At 40.8% G+C, this 24904-nt stretch overlaps 3 protein-coding genes across 4 annotated transcripts; all 3 read right to left on the reverse strand.

Moving 5' to 3' along the window:
- Positions 1–500: 500 nt before the first annotated feature.
- On the reverse strand, positions 501–5778 carry LOC143110169 (tapasin-related protein-like). 2 transcript variants are annotated; one of them, XM_076273034.1, is made up of 8 exons: positions 5591–5778; positions 5286–5489; positions 4931–5203; positions 4496–4825; positions 1907–2242; positions 985–1068; positions 875–891; positions 501–783 (listed from the first exon to the last, which is right to left on the reverse strand). In XM_076273034.1, exons 1-8 carry the CDS (start codon positions 5631–5633, stop codon positions 763–765), a joined length of 1308 nt encoding a protein of 435 aa, XP_076129149.1. In that variant the 5' UTR covers positions 5634–5778; the 3' UTR covers positions 501–762. The 2 variants fall into 2 exon arrangements, with proteins under 2 accessions (XP_076129149.1, XP_076129150.1); XM_076273035.1 differs by having other exon boundaries at positions 5654–5776.
- A 3529-nt stretch (positions 5779–9307) lies between these two features.
- On the reverse strand, positions 9308–15380 carry LOC143109398 (adenylate kinase 7-like). The gene is made up of 18 exons (XM_076272112.1): positions 15282–15380; positions 15022–15192; positions 14657–14765; positions 14405–14499; positions 14211–14321; positions 13953–14036; positions 13763–13851; positions 13567–13657; positions 13380–13457; positions 13052–13201; positions 12813–12941; positions 12628–12670; positions 11941–12069; positions 11753–11821; positions 11320–11517; positions 10166–10386; positions 9554–9712; positions 9308–9446 (listed from the first exon to the last, which is right to left on the reverse strand). Exons 1-18 carry the CDS (start codon positions 15369–15371, stop codon positions 9408–9410), a joined length of 2055 nt encoding a protein of 684 aa, XP_076128227.1. The 5' UTR covers positions 15372–15380; the 3' UTR covers positions 9308–9407.
- A 92-nt stretch (positions 15381–15472) lies between these two features.
- Positions 15473–24904, reverse strand: LOC143109400 (galactocerebrosidase-like). The gene is made up of 17 exons (XM_076272113.1): positions 24632–24904; positions 24441–24509; positions 24287–24350; positions 23613–23726; positions 23385–23524; positions 23233–23271; positions 23026–23153; positions 22181–22339; positions 21960–22084; positions 21698–21825; positions 21507–21596; positions 20447–20536; positions 20127–20271; positions 19761–19941; positions 16472–16635; positions 16162–16238; positions 15473–16064 (listed from the first exon to the last, which is right to left on the reverse strand). The coding sequence occupies exons 1-17, from the start codon at positions 24776–24778 to the stop codon at positions 15921–15923; spliced, it is 2004 nt and encodes a 667-aa protein (XP_076128228.1). The 5' UTR covers positions 24779–24904; the 3' UTR covers positions 15473–15920.

Here is a 24904-nt window from a genome sequence, read left to right on the forward strand (position 1 = left end):
TGGACAACTGAAGTGAACTAAAAAATTACACTTAATATTCGTCCATTTAGCTGGTTCATTTTTAGTTGTAGGCCTATTTTAGTTGTACCATAGTTGTATCTTGACGATGGGGACTGACAGTTAAGCTACACAACAGTAGGAATGGTTCATTATGACCTGAGTGAAGTGATTAGTACTGCAAATGCAATAGTCTGGAAACACAAAATTTTTCCATACCTTTATTTCTTTTTTCCATACTAATCCAGACCTGGAAATTACTAAAATCAAATTCCATACTTTTCCAGATTTTCCATACTGCGTAGGAACCCTGTTTAAGAGATCTGTTTTAACTTTGACATTTAAGTTGACCATGATTCAATTTATAAGAGCAATAACAGGGGAAAATATCCACTGTCACTGTCACTGTCAACTACCTTTAATATATACCAATATATTCAAAAATTAATCAGGAGGTCTGCGTATTGAACGTATTGAACATAAATAAGCATTGCACACGTCAGTAGGCTAAAACAGTTTGGTTCCTTTAATCCAAAATTAAATGGATCAGTCATCTTCCAAAATGTTGATTTCCACTGTCATAGTGTGCGTTGTACTTCAATTGATCCAAGGAATCCAATGATATTTCACTTTTGGCAACCAACTCAAAAGTGCATTAACTCCAACATGAACCTGTTGTTGGAGTGCTTCAGGTGTAAACAGAAACATGGGATTGTCCCCAATCAGTGTGCCACATTTTAAAACCCACATGTTTAGCCTTCAGTTCTAGGCGCGGCCATACACACCCTAGTCAGAAGAGGAAAAAGATAATGCATAATCAGCAAAGGTAGAACATATTTGACAGTCTAAACTTACTTTTTGTAGAGATGGGTCTTACCTTAGGTGCTTTTGGTACTGTAACAACAACAAAATATGTAATGTGTGAAATAAACTCATATTGTGATGTCACAAAATCAATACAAATAAAAGAGGTGGCTGTTTATTTACCTGCACGTCGTCTGATCAAGAGGAAACCCAGGATTCCAAGTATAGTCAGAATAGGAGGTATGTACCAGAGATATGAATCCTTCTCTGCAATGTCAAGAAAAAACAGCTCTATTTTCTTTACTGGTTTCTGACATGACCAAGATTGATCTTACATTTCAGCATAGAATGAGACAGACACAGAGCAGAGCCTGGATCCTGAAATCTTCTCAACTCTACTCGTAATATACCTGAAGGTTTTGACATGTTTCCCGAAAAGTTTGTAGTGTCTATAAGTCACACATTCATAAGGTTGGTTTGAACTGTTTTTAGATAAACAATTTACATTCTCAACTGTGCAAAAGAAAGAATATATATATATATATATATATATATATATATATATATATATAATAAATATGCTACTGGTAATGCTTATGAATTATGATTGAACAGACACGTATCAAAGAGGCGTAATAAGCAGGTAAAGATGAACAGATAAAATATTCTGATCACGTGCACTGTCAACGGCCATCAAACAAATCTCACACATGCTCAAAACTAGATGAATAACCTTTAGTGAACACAGAGCTGAACTGTCATTCTGTGCTGCAGCAATCTTGTTCTGATTCAAGTAGGCTAGCCTAGGCTACGGAAGGGAGTCTCCGTTGTGTGTGTGTGTGTGAGAGCGGGACAAGGAGAGGCTGTGTGAGTGTGCTGCTGCTGCATGTAGCCTAACTAGCGAAAGAAAACCATATCTACATGAATAGCAACACAATAGAAACGTAATAGCCTATGTGGTGGTCACACTGGGGGGCACAGATTTTATTTGAGGAGACCCCCCCCCCCCACGCCAGGTCTGTAAATACCTTGTCTCATGTAAAAATTAAGCAATATAAACCCCCCGTTTTTCCCCTCTCTCAAACTGTGACAGTAAGCTACTAACCTGTGACACTGAGGGTGAAGCTCTTCCGGATGGGCATTTGCAGAGCATCGTGCGACACTCTGCATGTGTAGCGGTACCCAGAGTCCTGGAGGGTGGGCTTGAGCAGGAAGTGGGCAGTGAGGGAGTAGGTGCCGTCCGGGTTGTTGCGGTGGTTGGAGAACGTGACAACCTTCAGCACCTCAGGCATGCGGCTGGCTCCCGGGGTAAGAGACTCCTTCAACCACTCCATGTGCACGTCCAGGGGGTAGAAGCCCGCCGCCTCACAATCCACCCTCTGCAACTCCCCCTCAGACAGAGACACCTGAGAGTTCACGTTGAGGGACACACGGGGCGGCTCTGAAAGACAGAGTGTTGTCAAAGATGGTTGATTATGAAGATACTTCCTGAGAGGCCATTTCCTGTCCCTGGAAATGTATGCAAATAGGGTAGCAGTACACGCCCCGCACGAGGGGGGAGCCACTATCCCCAATTTATGCAGTGATCGGGCTCCCTTTTTAACATTGAGGTCTATGGCAGAATCCAAGAATTTACCAGAATTTGTCAAAGCCTTATTTTTCTGAGCAATGGATGCACATTTTGGACACGGTATCATGATCTCCAAACCCTCCTCCCCATTTCAGGAGAATGTTGTGACAGTATGACCCTCCAGTCGGTAGAAAATCAACATTAATGAAGGTGTACACCAAGTTTGTTTTGTTCACCCCATGCATCAACCACGTGGAACCGAGGCGTTCAAACGTCAGTCATACGTCAGTGACACGCCCCTGTGCAGGCGGGGACTGAACCAGAGCCCGTCTCTGACTGAACTCCACTTTGCCCTCATAGACATGAACTAGGACGACCCATCTTGCTACGCATTAATTGTCTTTGGTGTTGTGGTGATTGTTGTGGCAAATCTACAGAGTCATGAAACGCAGGATGAAAGGCTGCAGCTTCTGCCTAATTCAGAAATGTTGCAAAATTCCGGGAATTTTCAAAGTTGGAAACTTTCCATGGGAATTAACGGGAATATATGGGAATTAACAGGAATAAACGGGAATTAATGGAATAAACTGGGAATTTTTAATATGGCAAGTTAGTCTACAGGGAACTTAAATGTAGTGGACAAAACCCCATCTTTCAGTCTTATATTAGTTAAAACAACCTGATTTAATGCAATTTCAGTCAAATTTCTACCCTGCACATATGTCAATCACATGCCCACAGCAATTGGCATAGGCTGCTAGACATAAAGGAAACCTATGGTGCGTTCATATGCATGGGGAAAAAATGTTCCAACCAATCGGATTTTGTTGTTGAGTGGTGTTGTGTATCTTGGGCAGTTCAGTGTGGCTAGTTTAGCACGCTAGTAAACCATAGGCAGAGAATGGGATTCCCGCTAGCATGCTAGCTAGCTTTGTATGCTAAGCTAAGCGAAAATATGAACATACAAATCATATTGCTTATTACGAAACAAAATGTTAATGTTTGTATATGAAACAGTTTGTACGTTTTACCCAAAATTCCCAGTTAATTCCCACAAATTCCCATTAATTCCCATAATTTCTCTTAATTCCATGAAAGTTTCCAATTTGGAGTATTTCCAAAATTCCCCAGCTTAACTTCCCATGGTAACTTCCCATGGTAAGTTTCCAGAAATTTACTGGAAATTTTCCGCCCCTTTGCAACCTAGGGGCAGCCGTGGACTACTGGTTAGCGCTTCGGACTTGTAGCCGGAGGGTTGCCGGTTCGAACCCCGACCAGTAGGCACGGCTGAAGTGCCCTTGAGCAAGGCACCTAACCCGTCACTGCTCCCCGAGCGCCGCTGTTGTTGCAGGCAGCTCACTGCGCCGGGATTAGTGTGTGCTTCACCTCACTGTGTGCTAAGTGTGTTTCACTAATTCACGGATTGGGATAAATGCAGAGACCAAATTTCCCTCACGGGATCAAAAGAGTATATACTCAGGGAATTTTATCATTTTGGGGGCAAAGTGGTAAGACTTACTTACTTAATCCTAGTTCCCACTCTAAGTGAAATATAAAATTCTATGACTTTTCCCTGACTTTCCATGACAAAAAAACTGCATTTCCATGACCTACTTTAAAATGAAGGTTATAGGATTTTAGAACAGTCGTGTAGCGTTCAAGAATTTTTTTACTTTCTTTAGAGCGAGAGATAAATAAATGGGTATTGAATGAACAAAGTTGGGCTAACCACAACTACACTCAAGCAAGCAGTAAAGCTAATAACCAGATATACACCAATTCTGAATTCAAAATTCCCTGATATTCCATGACTTTGCCCCCAAAATGATAAAATTCCCTGACTTTCCATGTCTGGAATAGACTTTCCAAAATTCCATGATATTCCAGAAATTCCATGACCCCTGGGAACCCTGAGTGTATGACTCGGTCAAAGCAACGTTGTTTAACTTTTCCAGAGCCTGCAACTGAATACAAACGCCACAGTATTTTTAGCACACACACTGGATAGATTGTGGAATGAATTAGATGAATTAGATAGAAGATGTTTTGAATAGAACTATATATAAAATAGAACTATACCTTTAATTGTTCATTACATCTTTTTGAGTTGTTTTTCTTTCTCACCCATGAGCTGCAGGGCCATGCTGTGACTGCTGGAGATTGGGGGTACATGCACAGAGCAGACGTAGGTGCCCTCACTGGTTTCCCTTGTGAGGGGAATCTTGAGAGACGCGTCTCCCTTAGCAATGGCCTTCACAGACACACCACTGCCCTCACTCTGGCCCGTGTGGCTGGAGTAGCTGAAGAGCTTGGAGCGGTGGCCTTTGCGCTGCAGGTGCCACTCCACAGTGAGGTGGGCTGACTTGTGGTCTACAGCGAACTCACAGTTCAGGGTCTGCTCCTTCATCAAGCCGACCTCCACAGAGGGGGTGTGGCTCAACACCATCATTACAGCTGCCCACAAAAGTAGAGAAATGTGAAGAGAGTTATCTATCAGAATAGCCTAATCAATTAGCCATGATCAATTACACTTATTACATATGGTGGTGTGACACTGACCTGTGGTGGTGATTGTGTCTCTATCTGCAACTGGAACCCACTGTTGGAAGTCTGGTTGCACAACATTGGGAACACTGGGACTATGCCTGAGGAAGTATGTGATAACAAATAGTCCCTCGGTGTGGCGCAGTGTGCAGGTAAACCAGTTGTCGTGCTCCTGGGCTCCCAAACTGGGCCAGCGCACCGGCGTCCCACCCATGCGGTGCCTGTGCAACTCGCATTGAAGAGTGTCCAATCCACCTTTAAAGTACCGTCGCACGTCCACCTTAGATGCTGAGACCCATAAAGAGATTTGTCATTTGGCGCAGTGCACGCATTAAAACGAGGACACTTCCTGTTGAACGGATTAAATTACCTGTGACAAGGAAGGTTATTAACTCCGAATGCAAAGGACTGTCTCCGGGCTGGCCAAACTGCAGTCCAGCATCTCGAAGTTGATATTTTGTTTCATTTACTTTCATCTTTCGCCCTATGACTACTTCCTCAACAATATGAACTTGTTCATCTCTAAACTGGCATGGCAGCCAGCGAACATCATCAACAGATTGTGAGACGACAGCTGCAAAAGCAAATGGAAAACATTAGGCTACGACACAAGCAACATCGACGAGAAGGCTGCAGTTAGTCACGAAAAACACACACACAACAAAAAAAGTCTACCTGTGAAAAGCACGGGGAGAAAAGCATAAACAATGAAAGCCATTGTGATTTAAGTTAGCCTACTTTAAAGTTACACAGAGTTAGCCTCGGCATAGTCATATGTGTAGGTCAATTCACCAACTTTCACTTTCAGTTCAGAATCTATATCACCGTCGTAAAACAGGAAGTGGTCACGCAACATTGTTTTTTTTGCGATTTCTCAACAACGTGTAAATGGTAAATGTGTAGCGAACCCGATTATTCGCTTCACTGAAAGGACATATAGGTGGGCGTGGCTAGGCTGAACAACGTAAGAAATGTGTGGTGCATTAGTGATGATGGGCTCTATTTTGACAATCATAAGGATGGTCAGAGGCGTAAAGTTTATAGACATTAAAGGTGTGGCCAGTCCACATTCACTAATTTAATGGTGCAAAAAGGTTGTTCTTGTTTCTTAATCAGTCATGGGTGTATTTTTGGGTGTAACATCCTTTAGTTAATCTGTCATTCCCTTTGCGCAACTTCAAACAGTGCATTGGTATTTTGAACATGAGCAGCGCATTTGAAGGAATCTGCTTGCACATGAGAGCATATGGAACAGGTAGGCTATTCCACTAAAACATGTTTTACTAAAATCTGTTTGTGCTTAGCAGAGAAGCTATAGCCTACACGCATCTGGGGCCTCATTTATAAAGCGTTCTTACGCACAGATTTGATCTTAGACCGTGCGTACGCTCAAATCCATGCCAACGCTCAGATTTATAAAAACCGTCTTTGACGTGGAAAAGTGCTTATCTCCACGTCAGGTTCAAACATGACGTACGACCATTTCCTTGTGGTAATGCCGGGGTACTGCAAGTAATCTGAGGTCCAAGTGCGATGCATTTTCAAATTTCCAAGACCAACGATCTCATGTCTTTCTTTGCCATATGCATGATCAATATCAGAAGATTTTTAAAGACGTTTTTGGACGCAGCTTAATGTTTCATGGTTTGGCATAAAACTGCTAACGAGAACTATAGCCCACTTAAGAAAGTGAAAAGACGTATAGCTTACTTATTTCACAATATCTAAAAAAAACCCCACCAAGACCTACGATAGAATAATTGAAACATTCTTACAGGTGATATAGTATATTTAGTATTCTCACCAATCTAATATTGACCATAAAATGTCCAATTGCCCTCGTTTAGGAGAGGAAGGCATTCAAAAAGGCATTCGAACAGTTTGATAATGTTGGAGGTTATTGTGCAGTATTGGGAATATAGGATAGTATCCCAGATAGCAAAGGGGCGTTGAGGGGCGTTGAATCCACGTATGTTTGAAGCGGCAGAGGTTGATTCAACGTGGATTCAACGCCCCTGTGCTATCAGGGATTTGATCATACCGTTTTGAATGTTAAAAGTGAATCAACTTTTTTGAGAGGTGGATAAACTCTAATAAGAGGTGGGTAGGCCTAAACTCTACTCGCGTTTAGCCTCCACTACATCCTAATTTGCGCTCATAGGTCTATTCCCAGCTTCGTAACAGAAAGGTAATATTTGACTGTAAGCTATACAATGTAGGCTATAGATATTTTATATCATACATAGCCTACACAACCAAGGGACGGAAGTTATCCTCTGAAAGCAGGGCATCTTCATATTTAGTGTTGCGTCGGAGTTGCGTAAAGAGGTGCAGAGCGCGCACCTGTTTGCTTTTTTTGACTGGCAGTGCCCAAGATCAGATGACAATACGTGAGTTGAATAATGTAGGATAAAATATAAAGGTAAGCCTAAAGCAAACAATAAAGGACAATGTTTAAGGCATTGGACATTATTGAAAGAAAATGATAGCAAAGATATGCAGAATGAATGAAAAATGACCGGCGAACTAGGCTACTTTTTCAGCAAAAACATAGCGTACCCTAAAAGAAACGTTAAGCCTACATGACATATCACGCTTATAATTTAGTCCTCTGTTTTGTAGGCTAAATCAGCATATTACCCTGGGTCATATTGGAAACGTACAGTAGTCTACTGTACCATAACGTACAGGATTATATAGGCTTAGAGGTCTTTCCTTCATAAGCTAGGCCTACCCATTTTTTCTACAAAGTAGGCCTAAACATACGAAATGTTGATTATTCACATTACTGCAAGCAAAAGGAATGAAAGCGAGCAGAGGACAATGGACATGGGTGCATACGATCTCTTTCCAGAAAGCTTTGCTGGAAAAAACATAATTAGTTAAGCTATTCGAACTGACGCATATAGGCTAGTTAACATCAGATGGCATATGCTAGACCTATACAATGTGTTCAATATATAATTGTACATAAGCTACAGCTTTTAGGCCATTGATTTCATTTAAACATATGCTAATGATATTGATGAGGGGGTGTTTACAAGGCGGAGACCTAAAACCATCCGGCTGCGCACAAGTTGACGTTCATTTGTGATTTATAATGGGCACATCTGGAAGGGTGGCGTACGCACGTTTTTTTGTGCGTACGTTCGTTTTCTCTGAATCACACGTACGATCATTTCAGAAATTATCTAAGATCAAATGAAGGATGGTTTCTACGCAACCCTTTTATAAATGAGGCCCCTGCTCTCGTCTATCATTTGAAATCATTGGCAAAGTGAAACTAACTTCACCATGGTCTCATAGTCAATGACAAAACACAGTTCTACACAGTCCATTAAGTCTGAATTTGGCAAATTAGCTTTTACATTTCTTCCATCTAATAAATGGAACCAAATTGCAAGAATTATTAAAATTAAATAGATGTGTCAGACCAATTCAAGGGTATGCTTGATGATATACAGTAGCTGTTGTACAATGTTCTTGCTTTGACTAATATTTAGACCTTTTATATTATTATTATTATTATATTCTTTTTTATCATTTATCTTTTTCACTTGGCTTTTATATATTTTTATTGTTCTTGTTTTGTGATTTTGATTATTGTTGTTGCATGTTTTGTAACTCATTGCTGTAAAAGAGCTTGATGCTCAGTCAATTTCTCCCTGAATAAAAGGTTGATGATGATTGATGAATTACTTTCACTTTTGACTGACAAGGTTACTATCAAAAACATATCCTGAAAAAAGCAACACTTACCCCAATAATGTTCAAATGACTGAATAAAAATCCTAAGGATATTTACCCTGCAGAGGAGTTGCTGCTTACATCTCATGACACATGACATCTCATGCACATCTTCTCATGACAGTGCTTAATATGCGCCTTTTGCTTTAGACCAGGTTTTTCTTGATCAGTGGCGTAATGATTTTTAGAGGGTGTAAGAAAGTGATTTTTGGATCATGCGCCAGACCACACCTTATGTCTTTAATTGCCACACCCCTGGGTGCAAGGTTTAATAAAAGTTTTAAAAAATCTGCCACTGACTGGGTGTAAGATAAGAAAAAGCTTTGCGCCACCTTGCGCCGGGTGCAAGATAGGGGGCCTACACTATATAATACCTATCAAGCAATTGTTATGTTACATGATCCCACCATAGACAGGCCATTCTCATGCCATTCATTTATTCATTTGCAACTCTGTATCAGCATGTTATCCACCATTCAGTTTTTCATCTGCAGAAACAGAGGTGAAAAAATTCAACACTATAAGCAACCTTTAATGCCTATAAGCAACCTTTGATTGAATAGCAGACCCAGCACTCACTGTAAAATGATGCACAATGCAATCTCTCAAACAACTAGCCTACAAAAAGAAACTAGAAACTTGGAAGAAATAAAGAACATTTATTCAATATACACAAACATTGCCCAAGTCTATAAAACACTTTTTAATATAATCTTATTATCCAAAATGTCAACGCAACAATGGATCAGTCATCTTTCAAACTGTTCCTCAGGAGGTATTCAGCCTGGAACACAAGCACACAACAATAAACATGGCACATCAGAAACAGAGGAAAGCATTCCAATACTGAAGAGCCACATACCAAAGGGGAAAAAAACAGGAAAAAATTACCAGGAAATCCACCGGATCATCTGCCTTGGCTTTGCAACTCTCTAGCAACCCCTGAGAGACAGTCGGCATGACGTACTTCATCAGGTAGTTTCGCAGGGGAAAGGAGCGGGCTTCCAGAAGCTCGGTCTCCTGCTTTTTCACCTCAGCCACGTGTCGTTTCTGTATGGGCACCAGAAGAAAAAGTTTTGTATTTAAAAAAAAAAAAAAACAATATATTACATTTACATTATATCCGTGCACTTCTACTACTGCAAATATGAGTGGGCTACACCATGAAAACAAACACTCAAAATCATGCAAAAGGAATGCAAATACAGAACAAAAAGCGGCTTTTATTCAAGAATCTGAACATTCATAAGATAGTGTCGCTTATTCCTTGTGCATGTAGGTCATCTCTCACACACTCAACCATTTCTCCAGCTCGATAGCCAGCCTGGCTGCCTGCTCTCACACACTCACCCATTTCTCCAGCTCGATAGCCAGCCTGGCTGCCTGCTCTCACACACTCAACCATTTCTCCAGCTCGATAGCCAGCCTGGCTGCCTGCTCTCACACACTCACCCATTTCTCCAGCTCGATAGCCAGCCTGGCTGCCTGCTCTCACACACTCACCCATTTCTCCAGCTCGATAGCCAGCCGGGCTGCCTGCTCTGCCTCCATGCGCTCCTTCTCAGTAGCCTCCTGCTGTAGCTTCTCCTGCCTCAGGAGATCGGCTTTGAGCTCCGCTGCTTTCTGTTCCTCAGGCGTCAGCCCATAGTTATTGCGTGCCCCGATTAGGGTGGTGATTCGCTCGACCGCCGCCAGGTTGTCTCGGTCATTTGAATCATTGATTTCTTTAAAAAATAAATAAATAAATAAATAAATCAACAGACTTAAAACCACAACATGACCATGCTACTAGAGATTCATTTGATATCATTGCTGGTCTTTTCATATACTTTATTGCTCAATTGTGAATCATCTCCTACCCTACAGTTACATTAGCTACAAAAGACAGCGACAACTCCACCAACTTGCCATAGAGTGGGCCGTAAACAAAGCTGTCCTTCGCTGGTGATTGATGACTACCGATTTCTATGTGCTAGGTGGCTGACAGATAGATCGTACAGGACTTCAGATGTATTTTTTGGTTACAAAACCTGACTTTTCTGATTTAATAGTTCATATTTCTCGCTAGTTATTGCAAAATATAAGGCCACAAGCTTGTCGCTGGCAAACGGCCACTACCATTGAAAATGAATGGCAGCCTGCCGCTTTGTCGCTGTCTAGCTAATGTGGGGGGTTAGGCTAAGGCCTTAATGTCAATTTCCATTGTTTTAGAATATGCTACAGAACTTAAAGAGAAACATGGCAGGATTAGCTATATTTCCCCCTCTGCTGGAGAAATTGTGCATTGTGCTATTTCAAACTGTGGAAAAAGGTAACGATAAAGTACATGAATTTGTTTACAAGCCATCGAAACGGTTAGCATAAGTTCGGCAGAACAATGTAGATGTTACAAGGTAAGAAACACAATTTAAAACGAGTTTCTTGTTTCTCACTTCTCTTTCCGGGACGGTAGTTTCAATGTTGCAAGGTTGGTTTTCCGCCTGGGGACACTAGGGGCAGCGGGGAAAATCACCATTTTCACCGGAACAGGTCATTTAACCATCCAAATGATTTCTAAACGGGTTTATTATGTTGAAATAGTAGCCAAGTCCCCCTTTAAATGACTTTCACTGACTATATGTTTGTATTGTATGCATCTCGTTTTGTGTGTCAATCACCTATGTGTTCTGGGTGGATTTCCTGCTCATCAAAGTAGTTGAGCACTGTCTGGTCTTCAACGTTGGCCTCTCTGAATGCCGTCAGGCTGGCGAGGAACTTGTCCTGAGTGTAGCCCATTTTCACCGCAGCTCTCTCGGGCAGATTGAGGACTCGCTCCTTCAGAAACTCATCAGTGGCATCAAGTGAAAAAATATAGTCTGCAATGGATACAAGAGGATGATTCAGAAAGCTGGTGGCACTACGTAGTGCAACCTGTGCATATCTAAGTATAAGTAAGTATAAGTATGTATACTCTTTTGATCCTGTGAGGGAAATTTGGTCTCTGCATTTATCCCAATCCGAAATTAGTGAACCGGCAACCCTCCGGTTACAAGTCCGAAGCGCTAACCAGTAGGCCACGGCTGCCCCCATCTGTAATTTATGTAGACTGACCTGGCATAATGTTTGCATCAATTGAGTTCAGTCCTGGCCCGTGCGCCTCCAATCCCATAGAAAAATCATCTAAATTTCATTTCAGAATTTGATGAGGAGAGATAGAGATTAATTTCAACATAAATGCAATAAAGGCCATTTGGACAATATGTTGGTACTGTGTGAAGAGTTAAACAAGAACAGAGTACCACTGTAAAAAAAGTCTTTAGCTTCAGAGTAAGTGTTGGGGAAGCCATCGAGCACAAACCCGTGGTTTCGACATGGCATTGAATTCAGCCTCTCTCTGACGAGGCTATGCCTAGTCTGTTCATCCAACTCTGTAAGCAGATAAATGTAGGTAGGTAGGCTTCACAGTCTCCAAATTAATACATTTGTTTTGGGCACTCGATAGACAAACAATACAGTCCCCCACCTATCATATATTTCCATCATACACTGAACACACACACACACCTATTTCTTACTATGGTGTAGCTTGACTGACAGCAGGACCACAGAGACGTTGTATATATTTGTCTTACAGTTTAATACCCTGTACCTTTTGCTACGTAACTGCTAGATAGATAGATAGATAGATAGATACTTTATTGATCCCTAGGGGAAATTCAAGAAGTTTTTGCTACATAAAATATGAATACTAATGGTGTATTAGGTGTTTTTCCCAAATAAAGTGTGGAAGTGTAGCTCCCCATTTCATACATACATGCATATACATATTTGCGTGTGTGCGCACACACGCACGCACGCACGCACACACCAGAATTCATAGTAGAACAAAATTATCATTGACAATTATGCCTTTACTATATAAGCATTTAGCATTAAAGCTTAACATCAAACAACTTTTCAAGAACTCTCTGCTATAATTCTCTCACCAGGAGGTTTCGTGGTGTTAGTATCATTTTCATCCACTGGATACTGAAAGAAAAAGTTGGGTTAATGTTTGTTAGCTGTAGCTTAACTGCAAAAAATGCACTTCTATTCAACAAGAAACATATGAAAAAGATATGAAATTCCTCTATGCCTTTTAATATGTTGTATTTGTTATCAAATTACTTACCAAAGATTTAATCTTTTCATCAAATATGGCCTTTACGTTAATGTGATGAATTTTGTAAAATTTGCTTAGCTTTTCAGCCACAGAGCTTTTTCCAACAGCAGGTGGTCCAAGAAGGCAAATTTTGATTGGCTGCATGACAGCAGGAGGATTTGCAAGAATGTATCAATACTGTAGCCCTTATGTTACCATCAGTGAATCGTTCAGATAAAACTACATCCATTCCACACCAGACAACTTACCAGTAACTGTCTTGTGTGCTTGTACTCAGCAATGACACGACCTAGGTTTTCCACAAATCCAGTTTCACACACCCACTGCACATTGAGAGTATTTTTCACGGAAAAGCCATCAACCCGAAGATTGACGGTTAAATAATCAAGCTCTGCCAGCTGTTAAGACAGAAGATGAAAAAAATACCCAAATAAATTAGGCAAAATCGGTTCCAGAGAATCCCGTAGCATTGCATCCGTTACACATACATACATGCATGCATACACACACACACAAACAAACAAACAAACAAACTTGACCCCAAGAGGGCCGTGAGTCCCAGTACACTACACATACCGTTAACACTTTTGCTTGTAAAGCTGCTTCCTTTGAGAGCAGTTCAGTTTTCCCTGTACCAAGGCTGAGGCTGATCGCCTTGTATGAGATAAATGAAAAACATACCAATATGTTGATTCCAGTAAAGCAACACAGTGATAATGTCTTTTTTTTCTTTTCCCCTTGTGGGGTATTTAAAATGTCTTACTCTTATAATTTCCTCCAATGTATTGTTTGAGTCATCCACAGCAAAAAAGAAATGTTCTTTCGGCTTGTGATCAATGATGTTTTGAATCACCCTTAAATTTAAGAAATATATTATAATTCTTCAACTATACAAGAAGACAATATTATGTGTTGTGCATACAATTTACACAACATCTTGACAGGACAAAACAGCATACCCTGCTAAGTCACTGACGTGAATGGTGGGGACGACATTTGAACCAGCCCCATAAATGGGAATTTTCTCCACTTGTCCAAGCCACGCCATCTAGTGGTGAAGTTTTAAAACATATCAAATTGCGACAAATTAGACCTTGCACATGATCCATGTTATTCTACAGATCTACATTAAAGACAGTGTTACGGTACCTTGAAAAAGGGGTGGAAAATGCCCTCTCCCATGCCATACTGCAGTGCTGAGGTCACCACATATGTGGACAGCCGAGATTTTTTCTTAAAGTATTTTTTGGGAATGAAAGACAAGTAAACAGAAGTACATGATTTGCTGGGAAAAATGAAAATTGAAGTGCATTTTATCAATAGCTTCAATCTTTTTTCAGTAACATAAAACAAAACTGGAGGAAGCAAAATCTGCAATTCATGAAGTGGGTAATAGCCTCTACTTACAGTCCTACCCAACTTGAGCACATTTTTCTCCACTGCGGAAAGTTCTTTGTAGTTTGGATGTGGCCTTCGTCTCCTAAAATCATCCTCGGTCAGCGCAATGTCAGGGTCATCCTGAAGAAAACATTTTGTCACAACTGAACTTTATGTTGATGTTTTGTCATCACTGAGTCTGTGCAGCTTATGAAGTTACTGACCGGATCTGAGGATTTGGTCAAGGCCCATGTCATTAGTGGTGTCACCAGAATGAAGGTCTTTGAAACTCCTAAGTGCTCAATGTAAGTATGAAGGGCTGTTGACAATACAAAGTGAAAACACATTGAGTTCTTGACAACAGTGTGTGAAACAGTTTAACATTAAGCTAAATCAAGAATAAAGTAGAGAACTGGTAGATAAGTAGAAATTCTTCAGACCTTCTATAACAAAATTAATTTAATTTATCCACCTACTTGTGATGGCCCATGTTGCCTCATCTAGTTCATTAGCATCCTCTGTAATGTTATACACAATAACATCACAGTCCAGCAGACGTTGATAAAGTTCATCTCTGTTATCTGACTATAATGAAAAAACAAAGGGAGCATTACATCTTTTTGTCCATTTGTGGTGTGGGCGTATCTGTTTACTCTTAAATACTGACACCCATAATGTTAGGCCTATTCCACCCTTTTTATATAGATCATTTTTGATATTTATCTTCCACAACCTTATCATCAATATTCAATTGGCGTGACCTTTAACCCCAGGGTCTCAGAAAATGTGTGCATGTGCGTACTATGTAGGCTAAACAAGATACAGGGTGTTACAAACTTACGGAATATTCTTCTACTGTAAAACTTTGCTTTTCTCCGCCTGTGTTCGCTACAGTCCCGACAATATGAAAGGTTCGTAGTGACGTTGAGATTTTATCATTAGCGAGACTACTGGCCTCCTCTTCCTCTTCATTCTCTCCCAACGACTCGCCAGGGACACAGGCCGAAAGGATCTACCCCATCACGAACAATAAGAAACTCATATATTATACAGAAAAATAGCAAATGCCAATATTTTGAGATCACAATTTATGGTCATTACCTTTGCGATGTTCTTTGATGAATACGAATCAACGTTGTTTACAAATATTCGTTTTGTGCGCGTTGCAACTGCCCCCTTGTTGTCGGCCATAGTTTTCCGTTGCTATGTAGAAGCGACACTTGTTGTCAAGGCTAGGCCTACTAAAGACCACGCGCAGCGCTGTTCTCACCATCAAAGAACGGAGACGGTCGTTTATTCCAAATTTATTCCAAAAAACAGAATCATTTAGGCTATTGCACAGAAATTATCACGCATGAATAAAAGTGAAATGGCAAGGGATCCATGAACACTGGCACAACGTGGTCTAGGAAGCCTTGAACCCTTTCATAATTCCAATCTGACAATAAAATAGTAAACATTTCCCCTTGATTTTTAGATTATGAATAATAACCCTTCACATTCATTTAATCTATTGTTATTTTAAATGTAAGTCACAAATACTTTGAAAAGTACATTCACACTACACCTGAATAAAATTGCCCCTGTGGTCTGTTAGGGGACCAGAGAATCTTCAGGAATGAAACTCATTCAACATTCAATCCAACCATGGAATGCTATTTTTTAACAAGACAGCGCTCACAATTATGTGCTTGGGAACTGGAATGTACACAGAGTCTTTGTGAAGAACAGCTAGGCTATTCAATCTGCCAGCACTTGGAAGTTATCAAACTGGGCATATTCAAAAGAGTATGTTCCAATGGCAGCCCATCCATTCTTTGGGTTTAGAATTACGGCATTCTTCCACAGTGGGTATCCATCCAGCATTCCATAAGCATATTGTCCCTGCAGACAAACATAAGAAAACATTTATACTTAACCAACAGTTTATGAACAGGGTAGAAACGGCAAGAATACCTCAGTTTTTATTGTTGACCATTACCTTGACTGTGAGGGTCAGGGTGTACCATTTGCCTGCTCTTGTTCCTGATAAGCCCTCTGCTCGCACCATCTTCCCATCTTCAAATAAACAAATTTCACAACAATGACAAACGGTACATGTTGTTAAGTCTGTAATGACAGGTAATGACCTGAAGGTGTCATTGTCATAGCCTGGGGCATTGTTCTGCCTATCGTAGAAGAAGCGATATACGTAGTCAGTGAATGTGTGTGTTAAGAGAAGTTGAATAAACCGAACACTAAGGAACTCACGTGTGTTTTTTTTAATCAATTCACTGAAGTATGTCACTTACCAATATCATTGGTCACTCTGTAAGTGCCGTTGGCAAACACCCAGAAGAAGACTCCCATAGCCTTCCTGACAGATTCGCCTCCCTTGTCCACTCTAGCAGCAATGAACACACCTCCTGTGTTCACGGTTTCAATTAAGACGTCACAGGTTACAGTCAAATCTCTCCTGAAAATCAGTGACGATACCCATCATCATCATCATCACACAGGAAGTACATAAAGATTGCATTCCATAAAATACATTGTTTATACATAATAAAACACTTATCCTTAATGAACCAACACTGCAGGAGGTTTGGGGAGAGTAGAAAATTACTGTTCATGCAAGAAATGCTGGCTTAGATACATCCACTTCCGATTTCTAAGGGGTATAACCAGCAGTGGATATCAAACAGGCCATAAACGCTAGGTCAAATTCAAGACTCTTTCGGCCTCTACACACAGTTGCGTTCTGTCAACGCATGCCAGTGGGTGTTCCCGACGGTAGCTATGCAAATGGCTTGAAGTATAACCGTAATTTGATTGGTTGGTGCCGTCTGTTGATTGGCTTGATTGGCCTGTGCCGTCTGTCGGTGCAGCAACAGCTGAACTTCTCAACACGAGCGACGGGGGAAACGCGACGCAACGGACCCACAATACATTTTGGCAACGGATGACGTGAGTCTATGTAAAGTGAATGGGATGCATCTCCAGCACTGCAACGCACGCAGCTGTGTGTAGGAGCCGTTTTCCCCAGTGGTGCAATGAGCAGTGTTCCTGCGATAGCTTTGGGTCTTTCAAGAAGGGTCTAAAGGCATATCTGTTCAGCCTACACTTAATTAAGTGGTTCTTAGGAGTTATGGTTTGTATAGTTACATTTCTTGAATTTCCCATTGGGGATCAATAAAGTATCTATCTATCTATCTATCTATCTATGGTATTTGTTTATTTCCATTATTGGGGGCCAAGCAGCAAAGCTGCGAGGCAACCCATAGTGATTCTACGTATTCTTATTATTATTATAACGAAACGCTAATTTGCCATTGAACCATACAGTAAAAAGTTGAGATATTCGGCACATTGATTCGGTTCAGTCATATCTTTAATTTATCAAAGTTTCAAGTCTGCACTTTGAGTGCTCTAGCGCCACCAACGTTTCAAATGTTGAATTGCATCTATGCTTTTACCGTACATCACATTTTGAACATTTAGGTATATTTGGAATCCTTGGATGAGACCGAACTCGACGCACCCCATGACGTCAATTTCCGCCATGTTGGATCTTCCGCCATATTGTATTTCATCAAAAACACTTAAAAGTCATCAAAGGTTACAAAGTTTGTCCGATTTTCACGAAACTTGACGCAGATGATCTTCAGACCATGACTCACAAATGCATTGCTTTTGGGAGCCATATTCAAAACCCATCACCCATCGTGACCAATCAAGTTTGGCGGCGAAGCCGCCAAACAGGAAGTGAAGTGATCTCAGCAAGGCTTTCGCGTATCAACACCAAACTCAGTACAGGGTCTCAGTACCCAATTAGGAGGAGGCTCAATAAATTTGATGACTTTTGACCTATAGGTGGCGCTATAATTACCAAAATTACGTTTTGGCCTGTAACGGGTCATGTGTTTGGAATTAAAGCATATTAGCGATATCTGTTAAAACCTTGAGAGGTCCTTAGGCCGATACATGCAAACATGTGACGTCAACATAATTGATTTGACCGCCATATTGGATGTCATCAAAAACACTTAAAAGGCATCAAAGTTTGCAAAGTTTGTCCGATTTTCACGAAACTTGATGCAGATGATCTTAAAACCATGACTCACAAATGCATTGCTTTTTGGAACTATGGTCAAAACCCGTTGCCCGGGACGACCAATCAAGTTTGTCGGCAAAGCCGCCAAACAGGAAGTGAAGTGATATCTCAGCAAGGCTTTTGCTTATAAACACCAAACTCAGTATATGGTCTCAGGACCCAATAAGGAGGAGGGTCAATAAGTTTAATGATCTTTGACCACTATGTGGCGCTATAATCACAGGAAGTGGGCTCATATTTCAGCAATGCTTTCACGTATTGAGACCAAACTTAGCACATGGACTTGGGACCTCATCCTGAGGACAGACAATAATTTTAGCGACCTTTGACCACTAGGGGTGCTTTAATTTGCAACACTTTCTCGTATCAACACCAAACTTGGTATGTGGACTCGTGACTACAACCTGAGGACGCACAATAAATTTGGTGACTTTTGACCACTAGGGGTGCTATAATTATCAACACTTTCTCGTATCGACACCAAACTTGGTATGTGGACAAATGACTACAACCTGACTACGCACAATAAATTTGGTGATGTTTGAGGTATGCGTATGTGTTGGGGGTTATTGGGGTGTGTGGGAGAGGAGGTTTATCTGTGTATATGTGTGTGTATGGGACAGGGGGTTAATTGGGTGTGTGTATAATGTAACAACATTGTGTTGCCATGACGACTCCTGCTCAACTGCTTGGTCCCCACATTGCTGCTTGCAGCTATATTTGATCATTGAAATTGTATTGACAGACTACAGTATTATTACTATTTTCCTTATTGTAGTCTTAGCAACCTTTTAAAACAGTTTACTGTTAAATTTAACTGTTGTATTGTTATATTTTGTACATCACTTTGGACAAAAGCATCTGCCAAATTCCATAAACATTGGTACATTAAGATTTTGTTCCAGGGTTTTTGGCGGTTCGGAAATTGGCTTAAAAGGTCTCTAGACATACCTGCAGGGCGAATTGCTAATAGGTTCATCTGTTTTTACCCAGTCTAGCTCTCCCCTAGCCTGGCGAGCCAGACCCACATTAAAATGTAGGGTCTGGGCACTCACCGTTCGCAGTGTTCAGTCCGAGGGGCGGGATAATCAGTTGTCTTTCAAATTCCCTCTGCACGCAATAGGACGCAATAGGATATTTGTTTTCAAGTAGCAGGGAATTCAAGCCAAACCGTTGCAACTCTGCCATCAATCATTATGTTAAGCCCACCAAACGACTCTATACACGATTTCAATGGCCTGATTAAGTTTCGATTTCTGGAGCTCACAAGCCAACGGAGAGTTGCTAGACTAGCCCTGGCAGCAAATGTAATTTGCTGCCGCTAGGGGCGTGTCTAGATTTCTAGGCTAGCTCTCCCCTGCAACTTTAGTAAATCCCCTGGTAGTCTCGGGGCAATATTTATAACTCTAATCTAACTACAGGTTAACAAATTCACAATTGTCTCCCAGTCACAGTATGTTTCTGATCATAAAGCTGAATCAACATACCAGCTATGATCTCCGACAATGCTGATGGTTTGATCTGCGTCATTTGCCCAGGCTATTGGGCGCTGAGTGACAATCTGTCGTAGTGTGAAGACATGAGCTCCTGGGTCAGTCAGATTTTGGAAGTACTCAAACACACCAGTCTGGTCGGCAAAGTTAGGAGCCTCATCAAAGGAAGGATTCCCTACAGAGGACAGAGCAAGGCTATTTAATAATGGAATACACACATTTAATAAGTATATATTTTTCCTCTTTCATCCTGTCAGGAGAGGCATGTACTAATACTTTTATTTCAATTTTGTCGTCTGGTTTCCGAGAGGACAAGTCAAACATGTCTGAAGTGAATATGGTTCAGTAGAGGGGCCTTACGGACATCAAAGTCATCAAGATACTTCTTAGGGAACGGGGATGAATTGGGTGGGTCCGTGTAGTGGCCCTTCTGTCCAGTTGTGATCGTAGTTAAGGTGTAAACTTCATCAACACCTAAGCTCAAGGTGAAGAATCCATCAAAAACCTGTGGGAAGATTCAGCAGATTGCGTTACATTTCAGGTTTTCCAAACATACCTATACGTAGACGCACACAAATACAGAATGATTGCAAAGTTTGACAATAGAAGACCATTTTATATCAAATACATATTCAGAGTGTGGTCAGTATGTGATTACACAGTCAAAAACAACTGTTTACCTTAACAGTCTGTAGTTTCTTGAAGAGGGTAGACTTTGAGTTTGCAAAGTCAAATTTGGAGTACCATAACTGAAGCTCAGAGACTGTTGCCTAAGGTGAGTGAACACAGATCATATTCAGTGTTTGATCTGTGAACAGATCAGGGGCCGTATTCACAAAGCCTTTTATCTTACCACTAAGAGTACTCCTAAATCGCACTAAAAGATTTTAGCTAGGAGTTTTCTCTTAAAGGTTGTTCACAAAGCCTTTCAGACCTACTCTTAGTAAGGAAAAATGACAACTCCTAAACTAAGAGTGAGTCTTCGTTGCTATGGATGACATCATTACTCATGCACGAGCTTGACTGAAGTGGCCACCTTGATTGGCTGATGATTGTAACGCGGGAATGATTCCAAACACCTCCCTTACGATGATGAGTGATAGGTGACAGGTCTGAGAATGCGTGCGCTACACAAGTAGTGCGAAGGACGGAAGATGATGAATAACTGAATAAAAAGGCCTAGCCTAAATGAATAAAGAGTAAGGCAAAACAAATAGCCTAACCTAATGAAACATACAGATTGATGCAGTATCTTTGCAACATTATTAAATTAATCTGTCACCATAGCCTATGCCTACGTTTGCAAAGAGGAGAACATTTTAATTTAATTCACAAAGAGACATTACATTTAATTTACATGTTGACAATGAGTGTTGTTGGTGGCGTTATTGCATCCCTTATGTCTACAATGCAAAATTGTTCCCTCGCGATTGGAAGCTCCTGTAGCCGCATAGGATTTCAAAACATCGCGTGAATGTGAATAGGTCTTAGTGAGTTAGGAGTCCTCTCGACTTCTTTTAAGCTCTCCCAGACTTAAGTGCTTTTAGGTCTAAAATGCTTCGTGAATTACTTTCAGTGAAAAAAATTAGGAGTCTTAAAGTTAGGAGTGACACGCCCATTATTTTTAGGAGTTGCACCTAAATTCGCCAGTTAGGAGCTACTTTTAGCCTTAAAATTCTTTGTGAATACGGCCCCAGGCCAGCATTTAGATCTGAAGACGACTGGGAAGACCTGACTTACGAAAGAGCCCTTGAGATGGAATGTTGCATTTTGAGGGAACACCTTGTAAGGTGGCAGTGGAGGTCGAACGCATATGGAGTGATCATGCGTCTGGAAAACAGTAACAAACAGTGATAATTCTGACCCCCTGATTGTGTGATTGTGCTCTGGTTTAAGACAGACAGGTATCGCACATCTCACCACACACTTACCATAGTTTCTATGACGACAGTAAGGTTCCCTTTCCCGTCTGTCAGAGAAACATAGCTTCCACCATGTGTTAGGTTTCCGACGGTCTCTAGATACCTCCAACCTGGCTTTGCAAACTGGGTGGTGTGAGCTGTAATGTAATAACATAAAAATAAATATACAAATATTCATGCTATAATATTAAATACAGACTATGAGAATAAATGTGAAAAGAAAACTAAACAATCAAACAAACAAACAAAAACAGATAAATCCGTTTCACACCTGTTATCCATATGGGGGATTCCACCACATAGTTCCCACTCCAGGGCTCCTCGGCGGTCATCAGCCCATCCCGTCCGAATGAGAGGTCTTCATAGTAACTTGCCACCAGGTTCCAGGAGATGGTGCTAAAAAATAAAATACATACACAATAGCTCTACTGAAGTCTTTGACCCTTTAAAAGGACAGGCACGTATTCTAAGATGAGGGAGGTGGAAACGTACGAGGTCATCCTCCCGTTGACATAGTTCTGGTTGAGAATGCGTGCCCAGCAGCCCCCGCCCACATCGTTGTGGTTGAAGGTGCTGTAGTCTTCCGAGGACCAAAGTGTCTTCCTGGTCCACAAAGCTTGAGGTATGGTCGTTGTTCCTGGATAGTGAACCCTGGGAGTATCAATAGAAAGAAAGCTACCATCAGCATCTTATTTTATAAAGTTTTATGAATGATTATTACACTGCTCTTCACAATGCAAGTAGATTGTCCATTGACTTGAATGGGATTTCCCAAAGTTCTAGCGGTCATTATTTTCGACTAGAGGACCTCTGAAAAAATTAATGACTGCTGTCAATGGCAACAGAGTTTGTGCTTCTAATTCAGGTCTTTCATATCACTCCGCAACTACTGGAACTTCATTCAAAATTGAAAAGCAGACGGTTGATCAGTGTTCTAAAGAATGTTTGATTCAAGTTCAGCGTGTGTTGTTCTGAACTATTTGTTTCTCAGCAAAAGCCACGATGAACAGTAACAAATAGGCTATAGCCTAGGCTATAGGCTAAAAAGTTATATTGTGGGGAGTTTATTGTTTCGTTTTGGCCGTGTAATGAGCGGGATAATGTATAGAACGCCAGTCATAAGTCCCTTCAGGGCAGAACAAGACCCCTCCGCTGCGCGTCGGGGTCTGGTTCACCCTGTCGGGACTTATTTTCCCAATAATGACCGGCGTTCTATACATTATCCCTTACATATAAAAGCTGTCAGTTTAAGATTGTGGAGGTTTAGACAGTATATATGTTTTTATTTACAGATAACATATGGTTTTACTTTTTCCAATGATGTTCACACCACTTACCCAATGATATCAATGGCCCCATAAAGTTGGGGATCCAGTGCCATGGCAACGGATATGTCCCAGTTCCCATCAGCTGCAATGATGCCCACATCAGTAAGGCCAGCCTTATCTAACGTGCGTCTTAAAATCTAGACAAACGAGAGACATAACTACAGTACAGAGAAAAGACTTGCAAGAAAACAAAATATTTTGGATATCATCTCTTACCTTAATATACTCAGCATCAAACTTCCTTTCATTCCATATCTTTAAAATAGCAAGATGATAGATTGAGAAATATTAACTATTTAATTAAGTCAGCTTTTATGTCAATGATAATACTGACAGTTCTGGATAAGGGGTATACATAATTCACTCACCCCAACATAGTCAATATTTAGGTTATGATACTGCTTTGCTCCAATGACCCAGGACACAACATAACCAGCAGTGACGTCAGGATTGTGGTATGGCGAACTTTGCTCTTTACCCACCCAACGAGGAAATGCCCAAGGAAGGCCTGAAAGAGAAGCAAAAAAATAAACACTTCTATCATGGGTCAAAAAAAACCCAAGTTTTCTTCTTGAGAAACATTTGCAATGTCTTACCAATCAGAGTAATGTCAGGGTTCCTCTTCTTGGCCTCTTTCATCAGCCACCACTCGTATCCTCTGAAGTAGTTCTCATCTCCTTCATAGTGCATGTGAGAGGGCTCTGTTCCATCTGAGAAGCAGCACGGCTCATTATTTACAAAAGCAGAAATAGTCCACAATGCTTCAATACACTTCTGCATTTGTATGTCTGAGAATAGATATGTTCAAGAACGTTTTATATAACTTCACTTTAAATATTTTCTGCAGTTTTGTGAGACCAAGTGATAAAATGCATGTCTATTTAAGGGACACCGATAGTCAACTCAACATTCATGATCTGCAAGATTTAAAGTGTTATATCCGGCTTTTTGTGAATAATGTGAGTTTCACTGAAGATAAGTGTGTGAAGATCAAAGTGTGACATTAGGTTGTTTCATTGGCTTTGTGGCCAAAGAGGGCCTGAATATAAAAAGATATGTAAATTCATGCGTTCTCTACCTGCATATTTTTTGTAGCCTACTTAGATGGCTTCACAACTAGTTAGACCTAACCAGATGAGCCACAAGTGGCCAAGCCTAACCCCATCACTGATACATAGAGCCTACATAGGCCTATTATATGAATTATAAAAGTGGTCTCAGTAGCAATTTCTTTCATTTGAGTTGATTCAAGTGTCATGATTTAACCTACCAGTAGTCTGTGCATCTCCTCCGATTTCAACTTTCAGAATCTGTAAGGAAGCGCCAAAATCTGGCTAGAAAAACAAGAGATTAAATTAAACTATTTTTAGAACAGCTGGTAGGCTATTGATAGCCTATTGAACATTGAAATAAACGTAGCCTACCTTGAACAAATAGTCTAATATTTGGCCACGATATGGTTCATCATAATTGACCAAAAGTCTTGACGTAGCCTAGAAAGAAGAAACACAAAAGTGACGACTAGAAATGCAACACAGTGGCTCAATACGGCTACAGTAATTAGGCTACCTTCTATTCGTCTATGTTTGCGGACAGCTGTTTTAAAAATGCTTACCCCTCCTCCGCTTAAGCCACCGATTCCGTCAAATCGTCTCCCAAGACCGATCTGATCATCTATAACATAGAACTCGGCATTGATTATGCTTATCCACAGTGAGAGGAATATGCCTAGGGTTGAAGTTAAAAAGTAGCAAGAAGCCATTTAGAGTGGAGTGAAATTGTAGGCATTTCATGCACCGAATGCAAAACTTTAGATTTTAGCTACTGCTTGAAAATCCAAAAACAGTGGTTACACATCGTCTGCACATGAATTGTCATATGACCAACT

This window comes from Alosa pseudoharengus, unplaced genomic scaffold (genome assembly GCF_046254945.1).
Source record: "Alosa pseudoharengus isolate Yale_2024_CS ecotype anadromous, Long Island Sound unplaced genomic scaffold, YU_APseudo_1.1 YU_APseudo_1.1_scf_7, whole genome shotgun sequence".
Classification (NCBI taxonomy): Eukaryota; Metazoa; Chordata; class Actinopteri; order Clupeiformes; family Clupeidae; genus Alosa; species Alosa pseudoharengus.